At 51.1% G+C, this 20,066-nt stretch overlaps 1 protein-coding gene across 8 annotated transcripts in view; it reads left to right on the forward strand.

Annotated features, from left to right (window-relative positions):
- Positions 1–20,066, forward strand: part of LOC136933033 (NACHT, LRR and PYD domains-containing protein 12-like) — a 561,343-nt gene that overhangs the window by 404,808 nt on the left and 136,469 nt on the right. For 2 of the 8 annotated variants that reach the window (XM_067228388.1, XM_067228391.1), the window contains 3 exons: positions 1,880–2,053; positions 5,854–5,900; positions 8,207–8,982. The exons of the other annotated variants lie outside the window; for them this stretch is intronic. In XM_067228388.1, the coding sequence (XP_067084489.1) occupies positions 1,880–2,053; positions 5,854–5,900; positions 8,207–8,745 (760 nt within the window). In that variant the 3' untranslated portion in view covers positions 8,746–8,982. Of the gene's footprint in view, positions 1–1,879; positions 2,054–5,853; positions 5,901–8,206; positions 8,983–20,066 lie in introns of those variants that run through there. 8 annotated transcript variants of the gene reach the window in all.

Consider the following 20,066-nt stretch of genomic DNA (forward strand, 5'->3'; position numbering starts at 1 on the left):
GCAAGTTACCTCAGGTTTACCACAGAAAATTGTCAGGGTTTAAACCAGGACGTTTTGTAGCTAATAGGCTACAGAGCGACTGAAGTGGGATATTCTTCAGTTGGAATCCAACTCAGTGCAACAAGTTCGGCAGGTAGGCTGATATTTTACCACTCTATATGTATAAATTACGTTTTAGTTGACTGCGACAGGGTGTGGGGAATGGGAGGTAGTTACAAATAGCTAGAAAGAGGCAGCAGGAGAGGGCTTTGTCGGGAAAGTAGCTGGTCGCTGTTGTTTATTAGGTTGTCATGACTTCATGAGTGATTAACGTCCTGTCACTGTTCAGTTGCTCATCCTCCTCGATATCGTGATATTTAATACAATTCTGAAGCAGCAGCAGCAATGATGATCTACGTCGAGCTGTCATAGAACTCGGTTTAGAGAGGGAAAGGTCACGTGTGAACATTGCTTTCTGCAATGGTGGATAGATATGATCCATGTTCTATGTCTCGTACTGCTTAAGAATAGGGGCGCCAAATCCCAGGGGGCCGCCATAACTCTACACAAATGCATTTCATTTCCGCCGGAAGTGGTTTGCAGAGCGTCTGCCGGTGTAAACACAGCGATGTCGATGCTAGCTTGGGATCACGGTTCTACAACTTTGACATACTTGTCGTTTGACATTTACTACTGGATAAGTTGCCAACGTCGTCGCCATACTTTTAAGTACATTTTACAGTAGATTTATAGTTATAAAGCTTTTGCCAGTCTATCATTTTGTAGCTTTTAACATGGAGCAAAGGCAATGTCAGAAGATGACTTTAGTCGGTGATTCATTAGAACATTTGTTGTCTAGCTCTTCAATCTCTCAGAAAATGTAGGCAAATTATTTGGCTAAAGGATGCCACACGTATCAGACAGAAGTTGTTCTATAAATTTGTAGCCCGACATTAAAAACATTTATAGTCGGTTGACTGATCGCGTTGTTGTACCCAGGCAATGTCAGAAGATGACTTTAGTCGGTGATTCATTAGAACATTTGTTGTCTAGCTCTTCAATCTCTCAGAAAATGTAGGCAAATTATTTGGCTAAAGGATGCCACACGTATCAGACAGAAGTTGTTCTATAAATTTGTAGCCTGACATTAAAAACATTTATAGTCGGTTGACTGATCGCGTTGTTGTACCCAGTCAAAGGAATAAACACATAGGAACATCATGAACATTCAATGGTGTTGCCAGTTATCCTGGCAAAACATGTAGCATAATGTTCTTTATTTATTGCCAGGACACGGTCCAAGTAGCCTAGGTATGTGAATAGCCTACAAACAATAAGCATACTACTGTAGTATAACTGTAACAGGCTAGAGGCGATTCTAGGTTTTAAAACTGGTGGTCGTAGCACTCTATCTAACCACTCGTTCAGGTGCTTTCTCGAGTGTTTGCAACCAACTACCGCACACGTCGTTCCTGAACCACTTTTCTTCATGTTGTAAATTGTATATCATGTTTGTGACTGCGATATCAGTGCTTTGTCGGCACAACGGAGCTAGCTAGCAAAACAAACCCAGCCCGCCAGAACGGAAGTGAATTGCATCGAAGGGAGGAGTTTAGGAAGTAGAGCGGAAACGGCTCATGAAATTGTCTATAGCCCCAACTAATTTGTTGTGTTCATTCAAGTCAAGTGTGGCTTTATGTAGCAGACGTCCTGATGTTCCATAGAACTACTAGCACCAAACTGACCACAAACCTAACCTTCCTGAACTGGGGGGAAAGGTCACTCTGTCTAATGAGGGGGAGGAGCAGCTATGACAGCACCTGCCAAATGAACCCCTCTGTGCTGACTCACTCTGGAGGCCCAGATGGATTCTGTCACAACATTGATCCTCTTTCTACAGGCTGTCAGGCTGTCTGGTCACAGAGGAAGGCTGTGCTTCTCTGGCCTCAGCTCTGAGGTCCAACCCCTTCCACCTGAGGGAACTGGACCTGAGCTACAATCATCCAGGAGAAAAAGGATTGAAGCTGCTCTCTGCTGGACTGGAGGATCCACACTGCAGACTGGAGAAACTCAAGTAAGGACATGTTTGTGTTTTTATATACCTCTTCATGTAATGTTGCTTAACACTGAATAGACATCTAAGTATGTTAACAGGCCTTGCATTTCATGATTATACAATCACAGACGGCATGTTTATTTAGGACAGTGGGCTAGGAAGAGGGAAGCCCTATATAATCTACAATAGCCTTTAGTGCAATTATGATTATATAGCTACAATCATAATTGTATTTCCTGGGGTCTATTCCAGAAAGTGGGTTTAAGTGAAAACAGTGAGTTTGTTAACCCTGAGATGAGGGAAACTCTGGGTTTTCTGTTCCAGAAAGAGAGGAAACACAAACTCTGGTTACTTTACCACGGTAACTGATGGTAACTAACCTAACCTGCTTGCTGGCAGCTTTTGTTTAACAAACCATGAATTTCTCCCTCTCTCCTCCCTCATGCCGAGCCTGAAGCAACTATCAGACATGGGGTGTCCTTTCCTCATCCAGGGCTCCAGACTAACTTGTTTTACTAGCAGCACTGTAGCCCCTAACTGAACATGTTGGGGGCACAGGCAGAACATGTAGGGGCCTACACCTTAAATTGACCTGCAAAGAAATTATTCACATTTTCCCCATTTTAAATGTGTTATGTATGCGGAGGAGTTCAAGTATCTCGGGGTCTTGTTCACGAGTGAGGGAAGGATGGAGCGCGAGATCGACAGGCGGATCGGTGCGGCATCCGCAGTGATGCGGGCTCTGCATCGGTCCGTCGTGGTGAAGAAGGAGCTGAGTCGAAAAGCGAAGCTCTCTATTTACCAGTCGATCTACGTTCCTACCCTCACCTATGGTCACGAACTGTGGGTAGTGACCGAAAGAACGAGATCGCGAATACAAGCGGCCTAAATGAGTTTTCTCCGCAGGGTGTCAGGGCTCTCCCTTAGAGATAGGGTGAGAATCTCGGTCATCCGGGAGGGGCTCAGAGTAGACCCGCTGCTCCTCCGCGTCGAGAGGGGCCAGTTGAGGTGGCTGGGGCATCTGATAAGGATGCCTCCTGGACGCCTCCCTGGTGAGGTGTTCTGGGCACGTCCCACTGGGAAGAGGCCCCGGCGAAGACCCAGGACACGCTGGAGGGACTATGTCTTTCGGCTGGCCTGGGAACGCCTCGGGGTCCCCCAGGAAGAGCTGGTGGAAGCGGCCGGGGAGCGGGAAGTCTGGGCCTCCCTGTTTAGGTTCCGGCCCCGCGACCTGACCCCCGGACAAGCGGAAGATGATGGATGGATGGATAATGTGCTGTTGTATTTTACTTTGCAGTAGGGCTGTGCGATATGACCAAAATCTCATATCCTGATAGATCCTTTCATATCCCGATAACGATACATAACACAATATGGCACATTTTCTTTCAATTCAATGAATAAATAGTTGATATAAAATGACCACATGGAGAGGCTCTAAATTGCGGCCATTTTGGTTGCATATGAAAGGGAAAAACTTGCCTGGGGCGCCAAATGTGCTAGGAGCGCCACTGTGTATAACACATAAGGATGACATGAAATGTCCATGCAGAGCTAACCTGGTACTTACTGAACATGTCCCTGTTACTCTGTGCTGTGGAGGTTGATGGACCCTCCTCAGGGTTTCCCGCAGCACTTTCCAGTTAAGGCGGCCGCCTAAGCAACACACGCCTGCCGCCTTAACTACGTCGTCCAAAACAAAAAGAAAGATGAATTCCGTGTTACTCTGTCCTGTTTGCTCCCTTTCATTCCAAACAGTACCTTCTCTGCAGAATGCATTAGTCTATCGTACAAACGACCCCCCCCCCCCCAGAACACATTAGGCTAGACTCTACAACCCCCCCCCCCCCCCCCCGGTCTGACGGCAAACCCTACCACCTTAACTAACACGTTTTCTGTGGGAAACCCTGCTCCTCCTTGTAATGCCCAGTCATGCTCTGTTATAAAGGAGAAGAATGTGCCAGTTGTTTTACCATTCATTATTTTTTCTCATCATGTCGATGTACATGTCAAACCCATAATTCCACACAAGAACCTCAAAACAATGTACATGGGGAGAGAACAGTGTAGCTCAGTAGCTACCATACAGTAAGATGTATACCTCTGTAGGTCTTTCTGAATCGCTCTGTGGCAGCAGACAACATATCTGTATCATTCTGTGATGAAGAGCATTCTGTTCTACTGTACTGTACACAGTCTTTGCAATATTGAGAACTTAAACTACAAGAGGTTCTGTTGTGGCAGAAGGCTCAACAAGGCAGGTAACACCATCATTGACCTTTGGGAGAAATGAACCCCCCAAATGAAATCTCCACAAACACTAACATGTTATGTGGGCACTTGTGTCCTCGGGGGTGATAGGCTTGGATGAGTTCCCTCCAGGGATGCCTTCAGCCGCTGGTCGCCCAGCGTTCTGACTCAGAGCCAGCTCTTCTGCCTCTGTCAGAGGTGGTGCCCTCCTCTGCCTTCTTTCTGTTAGTCCGCTACAAGTCCAATGTTCATATACTGAGCAGGATTAGGTTAAACAACATCTATGTGTTAAAACAGCATTCTCACAAGTTGAGACAGCCACTGAATGATTTGTACTTGGTTTAATCCTGTCAAACATGATGAAAACAATCATGTGTCTGAATCAGAATGGGACAATGACAGACAAGGAATTTACTTTGGCCGAAAGATACCGACCGAGGTAGCCATTATCGGCGCCCCCTTGAAAATGTCAGCAGAAACATTACATTACATTTATTCATTTAGCAGACACTTTTATCCAAAGCGACTTCCAAGAGAGAGCTTTACAAAGTGCATAGGTCACTGATCATAACAAGATAGCCACAAAACATTGCGAGTAGCCAAAACATGAAGCACACATTGTGAACAACCAAAGTAAGTGCCAAAGGGAAGAACCATAAGAGCATGTAGTTAAACAAGTTACAATTAAACAACATGAACCGCTATAAGTGCAAGTGTACCTGTGGAAAAAAAAGCAAGCAACAGTAATAAAAACAATATATCACAGCGAGAACAACAATTTAAATCAGTTACCACTAACCACAAGAGCAACAAGTCTCTAAGCAAGAGTCATTGTGATCCTTGAGGAAACTAACATTGGGTCAAGCGAACCATTCCTAAGTACCGTTGTACTCCCGGAACAAGTGCGTCTTGAGCCTTTTCTTGAAGGTGGAGAGACAGAAACATGAGGAGAGGAGAGAAAAAGTCAACCCCCAGACTATGCTCCTAGAGGAGTACAGTGTGGGAACAGGAGAAAACACCTCAGCACATGGGCACATACATTGTACAACATTACAGAACTCATGACATGCAAAGGGGGTGGGAAGGCCAAAGCCAAATATGCCCTACCTGTTTGAACTGATTTTATATTCATTTTCAGCTGCTGCCAAGTGTGTTTTGTGCCCATAGGATTGTTCCACCACTTGTTCAGCTGTAGTAAGACGTGTGGTTAAGTGTCAAATAAATAGACTGCATTGAAATGTACTCATTGACCAATTGTCTGTCTTTTGGTGTTGCAGTTGTTGTTTACCTTTCAGAAAATGTTTGCATACTCGCCTGCACGCATGAGAATGTCTAATTCCAGTGAATTAGAATTAAACAAACTCAGATCAGCTCTTCTGGAACCGATAACTCTGTGCTTCCCATCTCAGGGTTCATCAAGTCAGAGTTCAGGGTTAGGCTCAGAGTTTGTAAAACCTGTTTTCTGGAATACACCTCTGATGATAAACATAGAAACAACATGTTTACTTTAGTCACGTAGCAACAGGTGAGGTGTCATTTCCTCATCATTCCTCTGCTTCTCCCTACAGTGTGGATCATGATGGAGAGTGCAGGATCAAACCTGGTCTTAGGAAATGTGAGTATTGACTGCTACTTAGTTCTAGTACACAGGGTCATACAGGGACAATACCATTAGTGACTTTGACACTGTCAGAAATGGACACACGTATGTGCCCTCCCTTCACCCTCCCCTCTCCTCCCCCTCCCCTGTTCCCCCCCTCCCTTCCCCTAGCTGGTGTGTGTTTCCTCTCCCCCTCCCTCCCTCCCTCACTCCTCGCTTCCTTCCCTCTCCACTGCCCTACCCTTTCCTCCTCCCACCCCTCCCTTCATCTCCTTCTCCCCTTTCGTCTCTCTCCTCTTCTGAGAGGAGGTCAAGGGGGTGTGGGGAGAGGAGGGCGGGGTCGGGGGAGAGGAGGTGGGGGGGAGAGAGTAGATAAGGGGGCTGGGGGGAGAGGAGGTCAGGTGGGTGGGGGGAGAGGAGGTGGGGGGGCGGGGGGGAGAGAATAGATAATGGGGGTGGGGGGAGAGAGCAGATAAGTGGTGTTGGGGGAGAGGAGGTGGGGGGGAGAGAGTAGATAAGGGGGCTGGGGGGAGAGGAGGTCAGGTGGGTGGGGGGAGAGGAGGTAGGGGGGCGGGGGGGAGAGAATAGATAATGGGGGTGGGGGGAGAGAGCAGATAAGGGGGCTGGGGAGAGAGGTCGGGGGGGGGGGAAGAGTAGATAAGGGGTGGGGGGGAGAGAGTTGATAAGGGGGGTGGGGGGAGAGGAGGAGTTGGAGGGAGAGGAGGTGGGGGGGAGAGAGTAGATAAGGGGGGTGGGGGGGGGAGAGGTCAGGGGGGTGGGGGGGGAGGAGGTGGGGGGGAGAGAGTAGATAATGGGGGTGGGGGGAGAGGAGGTGGGGGGAGAGGAGGTCAGGGATGGGGGGAGAGAGTAGATGAGGGGGTAGGGGGAGAGGGGGTGGGGGGGAGAGAGTAGATAATGGGGATGGGGGGGGGGGGGAGGAGGTTAGGGGGGTGGGGGGGAGAGAGTAGATAAGGGGGCTGGGGGGAGAGGAGATGGGAGGGTGGGTGGGGGGAGAGGGGGGTGGAGGGAGAGGAGGACAGAGGGTTGGGGGGAGAGGAGGTCAGGGGGGTGGGGGGAGAGGAGGTGGGGGGGAGAGAGTAGATAAGGGGAGAGAGGAGGTGGGGGGAGAGAGTAGATAAGGGGAGAGAGGAGGTGGGGGGGAGAGAGTAGATAAGGGGGCTGGGGGGAGAGGAGGTCAGGGGAGTGGGGGGAGAGGAGGTGATAAGGGGGGTGGGGGGAGAGGAGGAGGTGGGGGGAGAGGAGGTCAGGGGGGTGGGGGGAGAGGCGGTGATAAGGGGGGTGGGGGGAGAGGAGGAGGTGGGGGGAGAGAGTAGATAAGGGGAGAGAGGAGGTGGGGGGAGAGAGTAGATAAGGGGAGAGAGGAGGTGGGGGGGAGAGAGTAGATAAGGGGGCTGGGGGGAGAGGAGGTCAGGGGGGTGGGGGGAGAGGAGGTGATAAGGGGGGTGGGGGGAGAGGAGGAGGTGGGGGGAGAGGAGGTCAGGGGGGTGGGGGGAGAGGCGGTGATAAGGGGGGTGGGGGGAGAGGAGGAGGTGGGGGGAGAGGAGGGGGTGGGGGGAGAGGAGGAGGTGGGGGGGAGAGGAGGTGGGGGGAGAGGAGGTGGGGGGAGAGGAGGAGGAGGTGGGGGGAGAGGAGGTCCGGGGGGGGGAGGAGGTGGGGGGGGAGGGGAGGTGGGAGGGTGGGGGGAGAGGAGGTGGGGGGGAGAGTAGATAAGGAGAGGGGGGAGAGGAGATGGGAGGGTGGGGGGAGAGGGGGTGGGGGGGGAGAGGAGGTGGGGGGGAGAGTACATTTACATGTCTTCATTTATCAGACGCTTTTATCCAAAGCGACTTCCAAGAGAGAGCTTTACTAAAGAGCACAGGTCACTGATCATAAACAACGAGACGCCCCAAAAACATTGTGGGGAGCCAAAACATGAAGCATACATTGTGAAAAGCAAATAAGTGCCAATGGGAAGAACCAGAAGAGCATGTAGTTAAACAAGTTACAATGAAACAACATGAACCTCAAAAGTGCAAGAGTGTACCTGTAGAAAAGCAACAAGAATAGAATTCACACGAGTACAAGAAGTTAAATCAGTTCCAACTAACCAACAAGAGCAACAAGTCCCTCAATAAGAGTCATTGTGTTCCTGGAGGAAACTCACATCAGGTCCAGCAAATCATTCCTAAGTACCGTAGTACAGGAGTAGATAAGGGAGGTGGGGGGGGGGGAGAATGAAAGGGGGAGGGCAGGAAGAGGGAGACATTCTAATGTGAATGATGATGATCAGTAATATATTGTGTCTTGGTCTCCCCCATCAGATGCCTGTGAGCTCACACTGGACCCAAACACAGCAGGCAGACTCCTCTCTCTGTCTGAGGAGAACAGAAAGATGACAAGGAGGACAGAGGAGCAGCCGTATCCTGATCACCCAGAGAGATTTGACTACTGGCCACAGGTGCTGTGTAGAGAGGGTCTGTCTGGGCGCTGTTACTGGGAGGCAGAGAGCAGTGAAGGATGGGTTTATATAGCAGTGACATATAAAGGAATCAGCAGGAGAGGAGGGGGTGAGGACTGTTGGCTTGGACACAATAACAAGTCCTGGAGTCTGGAGTGTGATGATGTCAGTTACTCTGCCAGGCACAATAATAAGAGAATTGTCATACCTGCCCCCCCCTCCAGCTCCCACAGAGTAGGAGTGTATCTGGACTGGCCGGCCGGCACTCTGTCCTTCTACACAGTCTCCTCTGACACACTGACCCACCTGCACACATTCCACAGCACATTCACTGAGCCCCTCTATCCTGGGTTCTGGGTTTATGAGTCTGACTCCTCAGTGTCCCTGTGTCAGGTAGAATAGCCCACACACACTCTCAAACACTGTGCTGACATAGATGTCATTGAAGATTGAACTGTATACAGTTGTAATTGATATCCCAGAGTGTTTGTAAATATTGGTGTGTGAAGAATGTTTGTTTTGTTTTCATTGTTGACAAACAACATTCCTGTCTTTGATCTCAGTTCCACTGAATGTGATGAACTAAATAGTGTCTTACTGCCTAAATAAGGAGAAATAAAGATGTTTAATACAGGATGATAGAAGACATGCTGTGTGTTCGTTGGTGACCCAGTGGTCCTACACACACGCACACACACATGTACACACACAAACACACACATGTACACACACACACACACACTATGAAAACACTACATTTAGGACCAGTAATGGGACATTATTACCCACTTGAATATACACTGTGTGTGTCTAGTGTGATCCCCTCTCCCCCTGACCTCCTCTCTACCCACCACCTCCTCTAACTCACTGAGTGATAAAGAGGGGTGTTGGGAGGGGGGGGGGTCTAACTCACTGAGTGATAAAGAGGGGTGTTGGGAGGGGGGGGTCTAACTCACTGAGTGATAAAGAGGGGTGTTGGGAGGGGGGGGTCTAACTCACTGAGTGATAAAGAGGGGTGTTGGGAGGGGGGGGTCTAACTCACTGTGAGTGATAAAGAGGGGTGTTGGGAGGGGGGGGTCTAACTCACTGAGTGATAAAGAGGGGTGTTGGGAGGGGGGGGGTCTAACTCACTGAGTGATAAAGAGGGGTGTTGGGGGGGGGGGGGGGGGTCTAACTCACTGAGTGATAAAGAGGGGTGTTGGTGGGGGGGGGTCTAACTCACTGAGTGATAAAGAGGGGTGTTGTGAGGGGGGGTCTAACTCACTGAGTGATAAAGAGGGGTGTTGGGAGGGGGGGGGGGGTCTAACTCACTGTGAGTGATAAAGAGGGGTGTTGGGAGGGGGGGGGGGTCTAACTCACTGAGTGATAAAGAGGGGTGTTGGGAGGGGGGGGGGGGTCTAACTCACTGTGTGATAAAGAGGGGTGTTGGGAGGGGGGGGGGTCTAACTCACTGAGTGATAAAGAGGGGTGTTGGGAGGGGGGGGGTCTAACTCACTGAGTGATAAAGAGGGGTGTTGGGAGGGGGGGGGGGTCTAACTCACTGAGTGATAAAGAGGGGTGTTGGGAGGGGGGGGGGGTCTAACTCACTGTGAGTGATAAAGAGGGGTGTTGGGAGGGGGGGGGTCTAACTCACTGAGTGATAGAGAGGGTGTTGGGAGGGGGGGGGGGTCTAACTCACTGAGTGATAAAGAGGGGTGTTGGGAGGGGGGGGGGGTCTAACTCACTGTGTGATAAAGAGGGGTGTTGGGAGGGGGGGGGGTCTAACTCACTGTGTGATAAAGAGGGGTGTTGGGAGGGGGGGGGGGGGGTCTAACTCACTGAGTGATAAAGAGGGGTGTTGGGAGGGGGGGGGGCTCTAACTCACTGTGAGTGATAAAGAGGGGTGTTGGTAGGGGGGGGGGTCTAACTCACTGAGTGATAAAGAGGGGTGTTGGGAGGGGGGGGGGGTCTAACTCACTGTGAGTGATAAAGAGGGGTGTTGGGAGGGGGGGGGGGTCTAACTCACTGAGTGATAAAGAGGGGTGTTGGGAGGGGGGGGGGGGGTCTAACTCACTGAGTGATAAAGAGGGGTGTTGGGAGGGGGGGGGTCTAACTCACTGTGAGTGATAAAGAGGGGTGTTGGGAGGGGGGGGGGGTCTAACTCACTGAGTGATAAAGAGGGGTGTTGGGAGGGGGGGGGTCTAACTCACTGTGAGTGATAAAGAGGGGTGTTGGGAGGGGGGGGGTCTAACTCACTGTGAGTGATAAACCAAATTATAACACAATGTAAAGTAACCTACCTGGAACATTGGAAAGTCAAAAAAGCCAAAGTCGATTAGAATGTTATCTAGCCTTAGAAAGAGATTATAAACTGGCAGAATATCTCTATACTGTCAGAGATAGAAAGCAGAGACAGATCCTAACCAAGTACAGGCTCAGTGACCACCAATTGGCAATTGAAACAGGACAACACAAAAAATCATGGCAACCAAACGAAAACAGAATATGTGGTCACTGTTCGACAGGTGAGGTCCAGACAGAGATGCACTTCCTCCTACAATGTGAAACATTCAGTGATATAAGAAATGATTACTGGAACAAACTCCACTCTGTAATGTCAGATTTCAAAGGTCTTAGTGACCTCTCAAAGGTAAAAATCCTCGTAGGAGAAGGAGACAGGACATACCTTGCTGCCCAGTATGTATCAGTATGCCACAACCTGAGAGACAGTGAGTGACCTAGACACACAAGGGACACACACAAAGCACACACACAACATATACTGTGTGTGTGTGACTGACATGTGTATGTGTGTGTATATATAAGAATTGAATTGAATTGATTAGGAGGGGTGTTGGGGGGGGGGGGGGGGGGTCTAACTCACTGAGTGATAAAGAGGGGTGTTGGGAGGGGGGGGGGGTCTAACTCACTGAGTGATAAAGAGGGGTGTTGTGGGAGGGGGGGGTCTAACTCACTGAGTGATAAAGAGGGGTGTTGGGAGGGGGGGGGGTCTAACTCACTGAGTGATAAAGAGGGGTGTTGGTAGGGGGGGGGTCTAACTCACTGAGTGATAAAGAGGGCTGTTGGTAGGGGGGGGGGGGGTCTAACTCACTGTGAGTGATAAAGAGGGGTGTTGGTAGGGGGGGGTCTAACTCACTGTGAGTGATAGAGAGGGGTGTTGGTAGGGGGGGGGGGTCTAACTCACTGAGTGATAAAGAGGGGTGTTGGTAGGGGGGGGTCTAACTCACTGTGAGTGATAGAGAGGGGTGTTGGTAGGGGGGGGGGGGTCTAACTCACTGTGAGTGATAAAGAGGGGTGTTGGTAGGGGGGGGGGGGGGTCTAACTCACTGAGTGATAAAGAGGGGTGTTGTGGGAGGGGGGGGTCTAACTCACTGTGAGTGATAAAGAGGGGTGTTGGGAGGGGGGGGGGGGTCTAACTCACTGTGAGTGATAAAGAGGGGTGTTGGGAGGGGGGGGTCTAACTCACTGAGTGATAAAGAGGGGTGTTGGTAGGGGGGGGGTCTAACTCACTGTGAGTGATAAAGAGGGGTGTTGGGAGGGGGGGGTCTAACTCACTGAGTGATAAAGAGGGGTGTTGGGAGGGGGGGGTCTAACTCACTGAGGGATAAAGAGGGGTGTTGGGAGGGGGGGGGTCTAACTCACTGAGTGATAAAGAGGGGTGTTGGTAGGGGGGGGGGGTTCTAACTCACTGTGAGTGATAAAGAGGGGTGTTGGGAGGAGGGGGGTCTAACTCACTGAGTGATAAAGAGGGGTGTTGTGGGAGGGGGGGGTCTAACTCACTGAGTGATAAAGAGGGGTGTTGGGAGGGGGGGGGGTCTAACTCACTGAGTGATAAAGAGGGGTGTTGGGAGGGGGGGGGGTCTAACTCACTGAGTGATAAAGAGGGGTGTTGGGAGGGGGGGGGTCTAACTCACTAAGTGATAAAGAGGGGTGTTGGGAGGGGGGGGGGTCTAACTCACTGAGTGATAAAGAGGGGTGTTGGTAGGGGGGGGGGGTCTAACTCACTGTGAGTGATAAAGAGGGGTGTTGGTAGGGGGGGGTCTAACTCACTGTGAGTGATAGAGAGGGGTGTTGGGAGGCGGGGGGGGGGGTCTAACTCACTGTGAGTGATAAAGAGGGGTGTTGGTAGGGGGGGGGTCTAACTCACTGTGAGTGATAAAGAGGGGTGTTGGGAGGGGGGGGTCTAACTCACTGAGTGATAAAGAGGGGTGTTGGGAGGGGGGGGTCTAACTCACTGAGTGATAAAGAGGGGTGTTGGTAGGGGGGGGGGTCTAACTCACTGTGAGTGATAAAGAGGGGTGTTGGTAGGGGGGGGGTCTAACTCACTGAGTGATAAAGAGGGGAGTTGGTAGGGGGGGGTCTAACTCACTGTGAGTGATAAAGAGGGGTGTTGGGAGGGGGGGGGGTCTAACTCACTGAGTGATAAAGAGGGGTGTTGGTAGGGGGGGGGGGGGTCTAACTCACTGAGTGATAAAGAGGGGTGTTGTGGGAGGGGGGGGTCTAACTCACTGTGAGTGATAAAGAGGGGTGTTGGGAGGGGGGGGTCTAACTCACTGTGAGTGATAAAGAGGGGTGTTGGGAGGGGGGGGGGGTCTAACTCACTGTGAGTGATAAAGAGGGGTGTTGGGAGGGGGGGGTCTAACTCACTGAGTGATAAAGAGGGGTGTTGGTAGGGGGGGGGTCTAACTCACTGTGAGTGATAAAGAGGGGTGTTGGGAGGGGGGGGTCTAACTCACTGAGTGATAAAGAGGGGTGTTGGGAGGGGGGGGTCTAACTCACTGAGGGATAAAGAGGGGTGTTGGGAGGGGGGGGGGTCTAACTCACTGAGTGATAAAGAGGGGTGTTGGTAGGGGGGGGGGGTTCTAACTCACTGTGAGTGATAAAGAGGGGTGTTGGGAGGGGGGGGGTCTAACTCACTGAGTGATAAAGAGGGGTGTTGTGGGAGGGGGGGGTCTAACTCACTGAGTGATAAAGAGGGGTGTTGGGAGGGGGGGGGGTCTAACTCACTGAGTGATAAAGAGGGGTGTTGGGAGGGGGGGGGGTCTAACTCACTAAGTGATAAAGAGGGGTGTTGGGAGGGGGGGGGGTCTAACTCACTGAGTGATAAAGAGGGGTGTTGGTAGGGGGGGGGGGGTCTAACTCACTGTGAGTGATAAAGAGGGGTGTTGGTAGGGGGGGGTCTAACTCACTGTGAGTGATAGAGAGGGGTGTTGGGAGGCGGGGGGGGGGGGGTCTAACTCACTGTGAGTGATAAAGAGGGGTGTTGGTAGGGGGGGGGTCTAACTCACTGTGAGTGATAAAGAGGGGTGTTGGGAGGGGGGGGTCTAACTCACTGAGTGATAAAGAGGGGTGTTGGGAGGGGGGGGGTCTAACTCACTGAGGGATAAAGAGGGGTGTTGGGAGGGGGGGGGGGTCTAACTCACTGAGTGATAAAGAGGGGTGTTGGTAGGGGGGGGGGGTCTAACTCACTGTGAGTGATAAAGAGGGGTGTTGGTAGGGGGGGGGTCTAACTCACTGAGTGATAAAGAGGGGAGTTGGTAGGGGGGGGTCTAACTCACTGTGAGTGATAAAGAGGGGTGTTGGGAGGGGGGGGGGTCTAACTCACTGAGTGATAAAGAGGGGTGTTGGGAGGGGGGGGGGGTCTAACTCACTGTGAGTGATAAAGAGGGGTGTTGGGAGGGGAGGGGGTCTAACTCACTGTGAGTGATAAAGAGGGGTGTTGGGAGGGGGGGGGTCTAACTCACTGAGTGATAAAGAGGGGTGTTGGTAGGGGGGGGTCTAACTCACTGAGTGATAAAGAGGGGTGTTGGGATGGGGGGGTCTAACTCACTGTGAGTGATAGAGAGGGGTGTTGGGAGGGGGGGGTCTAACTCACTGTGAGTGATAAAGAGGGGTGTTGGGAGGGGGGGGGTCTAACTCACTGTGAGTGATAGAGAGGGGTGTTGGGAGGGGGGGGGGTCTAACTCACTGTGAGTGATAAAGAGGGGTGTTGGGAGGGGGGGGGTCTAACTCACTGTGAGTGATAGAGAGGGGTGTTGGGAGGGGGGGGGTCTAACTCACTGTGAGTGATAAAGAGGGGTGTTGGGAGGGGGGGGGTCTAACTCACTGTGAGTGATAAAGAGGGGTGTTGGGAGGGGGGGGTCTAACTCACTGAGTGATAAAGAGGGGTGTTGGGAGGGGGGGGGGGGGGGTCTAACTCACTGAGTGATAAAGAGGGGTGTTGTGGGAGGGGGGGGTCTAACTCACTGTGAGTGATAAAGAGGGGTGTTGGGAGGGGGGGGGTCTAACTCACTGTGAGTGATAAAGAGGGGTGTTGGGAGGGGGGGGTCTAACTCACTGAGGGATAAAGAGGGGTGTTGGGAGGGGGGGGGGTCTAACTCACTGAGTGATAAAGAGGGGTGTTGGTAGGGGGGGGGGGTTCTAACTCACTGTGAGTGATAAAGAGGGGTGTTGGGAGGGGGGGGGGTCTAACTCACTGAGTGATAAAGAGGGGTGTTGTGGGAGGGGGGGGGTCTAACTCACTGAGTGATAAAGAGGGGTGTTGGGAGGGGGGGGGGTCTAACTCACTGAGTGATAAAGAGGGGTGTTGGGAGGGGGGGGGGTCTAACTCACTGAGTGATAAAGAGGGGTGTTGGTAGGGGGGGGGAGTCTAACTCACTGTGAGTGATAAAGAGGGGTGTTGGTAGGGGGGGGTCTAACTCACTGTGAGTGATAGAGAGGGGTGTTGGGAGGCGGGGGGGGGGGGTCTAACTCACTGTGAGTGATAAAGAGGGGTGTTGGTAGGGGGGGGGTCTAACTCACTGTGAGTGATAAAGAGGGGTGTTGGGAGGGGGGGGGTCTAACTCACTGTGAGTGATAAAGAGGGGTTTTGGGAGGGGGGGGTCTAACTCACTGAGTGATAAAGAGGGGTGTTGGGAGGGGGGGGGGGTCTAACTCACTGAGTGATAAAGAGGGGTGTTGGTAGGGGGGGGGGGTCTAACTCACTGTGAGTGATAAAGAGGGGTGTTGGTAGGGGGGGGGTCTAACTCACTGAGTGATAAAGAGGGGAGTTGGTAGGGGGGGGTCTAACTCACTGTGAGTGATAAAGAGGGGTGTTGGGAGGGGGGGGGGTCTAACTCACTGAGTGATAAAGAGGGGTGTTGGGAGGGGGGGGGGTCTAACTCACTGTGAGTGATAAAGAGGGGTGTTGGGAGGGGAGGGGGTCTAACTCACTGTGAGTGATAAAGAGGGGTGTTGGGAGGGGGGGGTCTAACTCACTGAGTGATAAAGAGGGGTGTTGGTAGGGGGGGGTCTAACTCACTGAGTGATAAAGAGGGGTGTTGGGATGGGGGGGTCTAACTCACTGAGTGATAAAGAGGGGTGTTCGTAGGGGGGGGGGTCTAACTCACTGTGAGTGATAAAGAGGGGTGTTGGGAGGGGAGGGGGTCTAACTCACTGTGAGTGATAAAGAGGGGTGTTGGGAGGGGGGGGTCTAACTCACTGAGTGATAAAGAGGGGTGTTGGGAGGGGGGGGGGGTCTAACTCACTGTGAGTGATAAAGAGGGGTGTTGGTAGGGGGGCGTCTAACTCACTGTGAGTGATAGAGAGGGGTGTTGGTAGGGGGGGGGGGGGGTCTAACTCACTGAGTGATAAAGAGGGGTGTTGTGGGAGGGGGGGGTCTAACTCACTGAGTGATAAAGAGGGGTGTTGTGGGAGGGGGGGGTCTAACTCACTGTGAGTGATAAAGAGGGGTGTTGGGAGGGGGGGGGTCTAACTCACTGAGTGATAAAGAGGGGTGTTGTGGGAGGGGGGGGTCTAACTCACTGTGAGTGATAAAGAGGGGTGTTGGGAGGGGGGGGTCTAACTCACTGAGTGATAAAGAGGGGTGTTGGGAGGGGGGGGGTCTAACTCACTGTGAGTGATAGAGAGGGGTGTTGGGAGGGGGGGGGGGTCTAACTCACTGTGAGTGATAAAGAGGGGTGTTGGTAGGGGGGGGGGTCTAACTCACTGAGTGATAAAGAGGGGTGTTGGTAGGGGGGGGGGGGGTCTAACTCACTGTGAGTGATAAAGAGGGGTGTTGGGAGGGGGGGGTCTAACTCACTGAGTGATAAAGAGGGGTGTTGGGAGGGGGGGGGTCTAACTCACTGAGTGATAAAGAGGGGTGTTGGTAGGGGGGGGGGGTCTAACTCACTGTGAGTGATAAAGAGGGGTGTTGGTAGGGGGGGGGGGGTCTAACTCACTGAGTGATAAAGAGGGGTGTTGGTAGGGGGGGGGGTCTAACTCACTGTGAGTGATAGAGAGGGGTGTTGGTAGGGGGGGGGGGTCTAACTCACTGTGAGTGATAAAGAGGGGTGTTGGGAGGGGGGGGGTCTAACTCACTGAGTGATAAAGAGGGGTGTTGGTAGGGGGGGGGGGTCTAACTCACTGTGAGTGATAAAGAGGGGTGTTGGTAGGGGGGGGTCTAACTCACTGTGAGTGATAAAGAGGGGTGTTGGGAGGGGGGGGGGTCTAACTCACTGAGTGATAAAGAGGGGTGTTGGGAGGGGGGGGGTCTAACTCACTGAGTGATAAAGAGGGGTGTTGGTAGGGGGGGGGGGGTCTAACTCACTGAGTGATAAAGAGGGGTGTTGGTAGGGGGGGGGGGTCTAACTCACTGAGTGATAAAGAGGGGTGTTGGGAGGGGGGGGGGGGTCTAACTCACTGAGTGATAAAGAGGGGTGTTGGGAGGGGGGGGGGTCTAACTCACTGAGTGATAAAGAGGGGTGTTGTGGGAGGGGGGGGTCTAACTCACTGTGAGTGATAAAGAGGGGTGTTGGGAGGGGGGGGGTCTAACTCACTGAGTGATAAAGAGGGGTGTTGGGAGGGGGGGGGGTCTAACTCACTGAGTGATAAAGAGGGGTGTTGGGAGGGGGGGGGGGTCTAACTCACTGTGAGTGATAAAGAGGGGTGTTGGTAGGGGGGGGTCTAACTCACTGTGAGTGATAGAGAGGGGTGTTGGTAGGGGGGGGGGGTCTAACTCACTGTGAGTGATAAAGAGGGGTGTTGGGAGGGGGGGGTCTAACTCACTGAGTGATAAAGAGGGGTGTTGGGAGGGGGGGGGTCTAACTCACTGAGTGATAAAGAGGGGTGTTGGGAGGGGGGGGTCTAACTCACTGTGATTGATAAAGAGGGGTGTTGGTAGGGGGGGGGGTCTAACTCACTGTGAGTGATAAACCAAATTATAACACAATGTAAAGTAACCTACCTGGAACATTGGAAAGAAGAAACTAAAAGCAAAAGTCGATTAGAATGTTATCTAGCCTTAGAAAGAGATTATAAACTGGCAGAATATCTCTATACTGTCAGAGATAGAACGCAGAGACAGATCCTAACCAAGTACAGGCTCAGTGACCACCAATTGGCAATTGAAACAGGACGACACAAAAAATTATGGCAACCAAAAGAAAACAGAATATGTGGTCACTGTTCGACAGGTGATGTCCAGACAGAGATGCACTTCCTCCTACAATGTGAAACATTCAGTGATATAAGAAATGATTACTGGAACAAACTTGTAGCGGGGTTCGCTCGTTTAAGATTAGCAATACTTAATTTATGATAAAGTATGTAGTTCTTGGGGGCACCACCTCTTATTGTTAAAGGGATAGAGGAAACCTTATTGAATAATATTGAAATAATAGCCTTCGTAATAATCAGTCTAATCTTAAGTAGTGAATTCTATGAAAGTAGAGCAGATCAGATAACGTGGGATAACGCGAGTATTATAAACAATGATTTATTTAAGGAAATGTAATTATAATGAACAAATACCAGAGAAGTTATAGGTTAGTTGAAAGTGAGTTGAGTTGAACTGTATACAGTAGGTCCTAAACTATGATGAGGGTTGGTACAAGGTGGTAGGTTGAGAGCGCGTGGGGAGGGGAGAGAGAGAGAGAGAGATAGGCTTCTGGAGAACAATGGGAGAGTATGTTAACTAATCCTAACGAAAGTTAGGTTAAATCATTTGCAAACTAAAATCAAACGTAACAAATTAAATCACAATATGCCAATGTTCACAAGTAAGAAATGTAGCAATATCGCAGTTACTGTTGTCAGTTTGAAGAAGAAGAGTCAAGGTTCCGTTCGTCGTTGTTAAACGGTTAGAGCAAAGGAATCTTTCGTTCAAGTTCCTAGTGGTCCAGTGAGTTGCTGATTGAGAAGGATAGGTCAGATGTGTCGCGAACACTTCCGGTGAATCCTTGCGAAAAAGCCAGGATTGCTTGTGCGTCGAGGTTTTATAATCCTTGCGAAAGAGGGGTATCCTTTTGGAGGTGAACTCTTTGATTGGTCAGTTACTCCCACCTGGGCGTCCATCCTGAGATTGACGTATGGGTGTGAAGTGGTTGATAACTTTTCAGAGTTCAGCTATTTCAAATGTCCATGTATTGCTTATACTTCAAAATATAACAATATTCATAAATGGTTTAGTTTGTAGATTCGAATCATTTTGATATCAAGATTGACTGATTTATCATAACAGGAAAGTAAGTTACATTAAAACATCAAATTATATCAACACAGCATTAAAGGGAAAGCATACATTATAACACATCAACTACTGTCATTGAAATAGTGTCCCTGAGCCATGTAGTCCTTGAGAATATGTTTGTAAATCCAGAAAAGTTAGTTCTTCCTTAAAATCCTTTGTCTCCATACTGTAAGGCCATTTTGGTCTACCTTCTGACCCCATGCTGGGCCAGAAGCTTTGAAGCTCCTGCTCTGGAGATAAGGACAAAAGGGGGAAAAACACCCTTTCTTCTTGTCGGGGGTAGGGGAAAGGTGTGATGGTACGTGGTTTGTCTGTTGGCTCTGCTACAAACTCCACTCTGTAATGTCAGATTTCAAAGGTCTTAGTGACCTCTCAAAGGTAAAAATCCTCCTAGGAGAAGGAGACAGGGCATACCTTGCTGCCCAGTATGTATCAGTATGCCACAACCTGAGAGACAGTGAGTGACATAGACACACAAGGCACACACACAAAGCACACACACAATATATACTGTGTGTGTGACTGACATGTGTATGTGTGTATATATATAAGAATTGAATTGAATTGATTAAGAGGGGTGTTGGGGGGGGGTCTAACTCACTGAGTGATAAAGAGGGGTGTTTGTGGGGGGGGGGTCTAACTCACTGAGTGATAAAGAGGGGTGTTGGGAGGGGGGGGGTCTAACTCACTGTGAGTGATAAAGAGGGGTGTTGGTGGGGGGGGGGGGGTCTAACTCACTGTGAGTGATAAAGAGGGGTGTTGGGAGGGGGGGGTCTAACTCACTGTAGTGATAAAGAGGGGTGTTGGGAGGGGGGGGTCTAACTCACTGTGAGTGATAAAGAGGGGTGTTGGGAGGGGGGGGGGTCTAACTCACTGTGAGTGATAAAGAGGGGTGTTGGGAGGGGGGGGGTCTAACTCACTGTAGTGATAAAGAGGGGTGTTGGGAGGGGGGGGTCTAACTCACTGTGAGTGATAAAGAGGGGTGTTGGGAGGGGGGGGGTCTAACTCACTGAGTGATAAAGAGGGGTGTTGGTAGGGGGGGGGGGTCTAACTCACTGTAGTGATAAAGAGGGGTGTTGGGAGGGGGGGGGGGGTCTAACTCACTGTGTGATAAAGAGAGTGTTGGGAGGGGGGGGGGGGTCTAACTCACTGAGTGATAAAGAGGGTGTTGGGAGGGGGGGGGGTCTAACTCACTGAGTGATAAAGAGGGTGTTGG

The sequence above is a fragment of the Osmerus mordax genome, chromosome 24 (genome assembly GCF_038355195.1).
Source record: "Osmerus mordax isolate fOsmMor3 chromosome 24, fOsmMor3.pri, whole genome shotgun sequence".
Classification (NCBI taxonomy): domain Eukaryota; kingdom Metazoa; phylum Chordata; class Actinopteri; order Osmeriformes; family Osmeridae; genus Osmerus; species Osmerus mordax.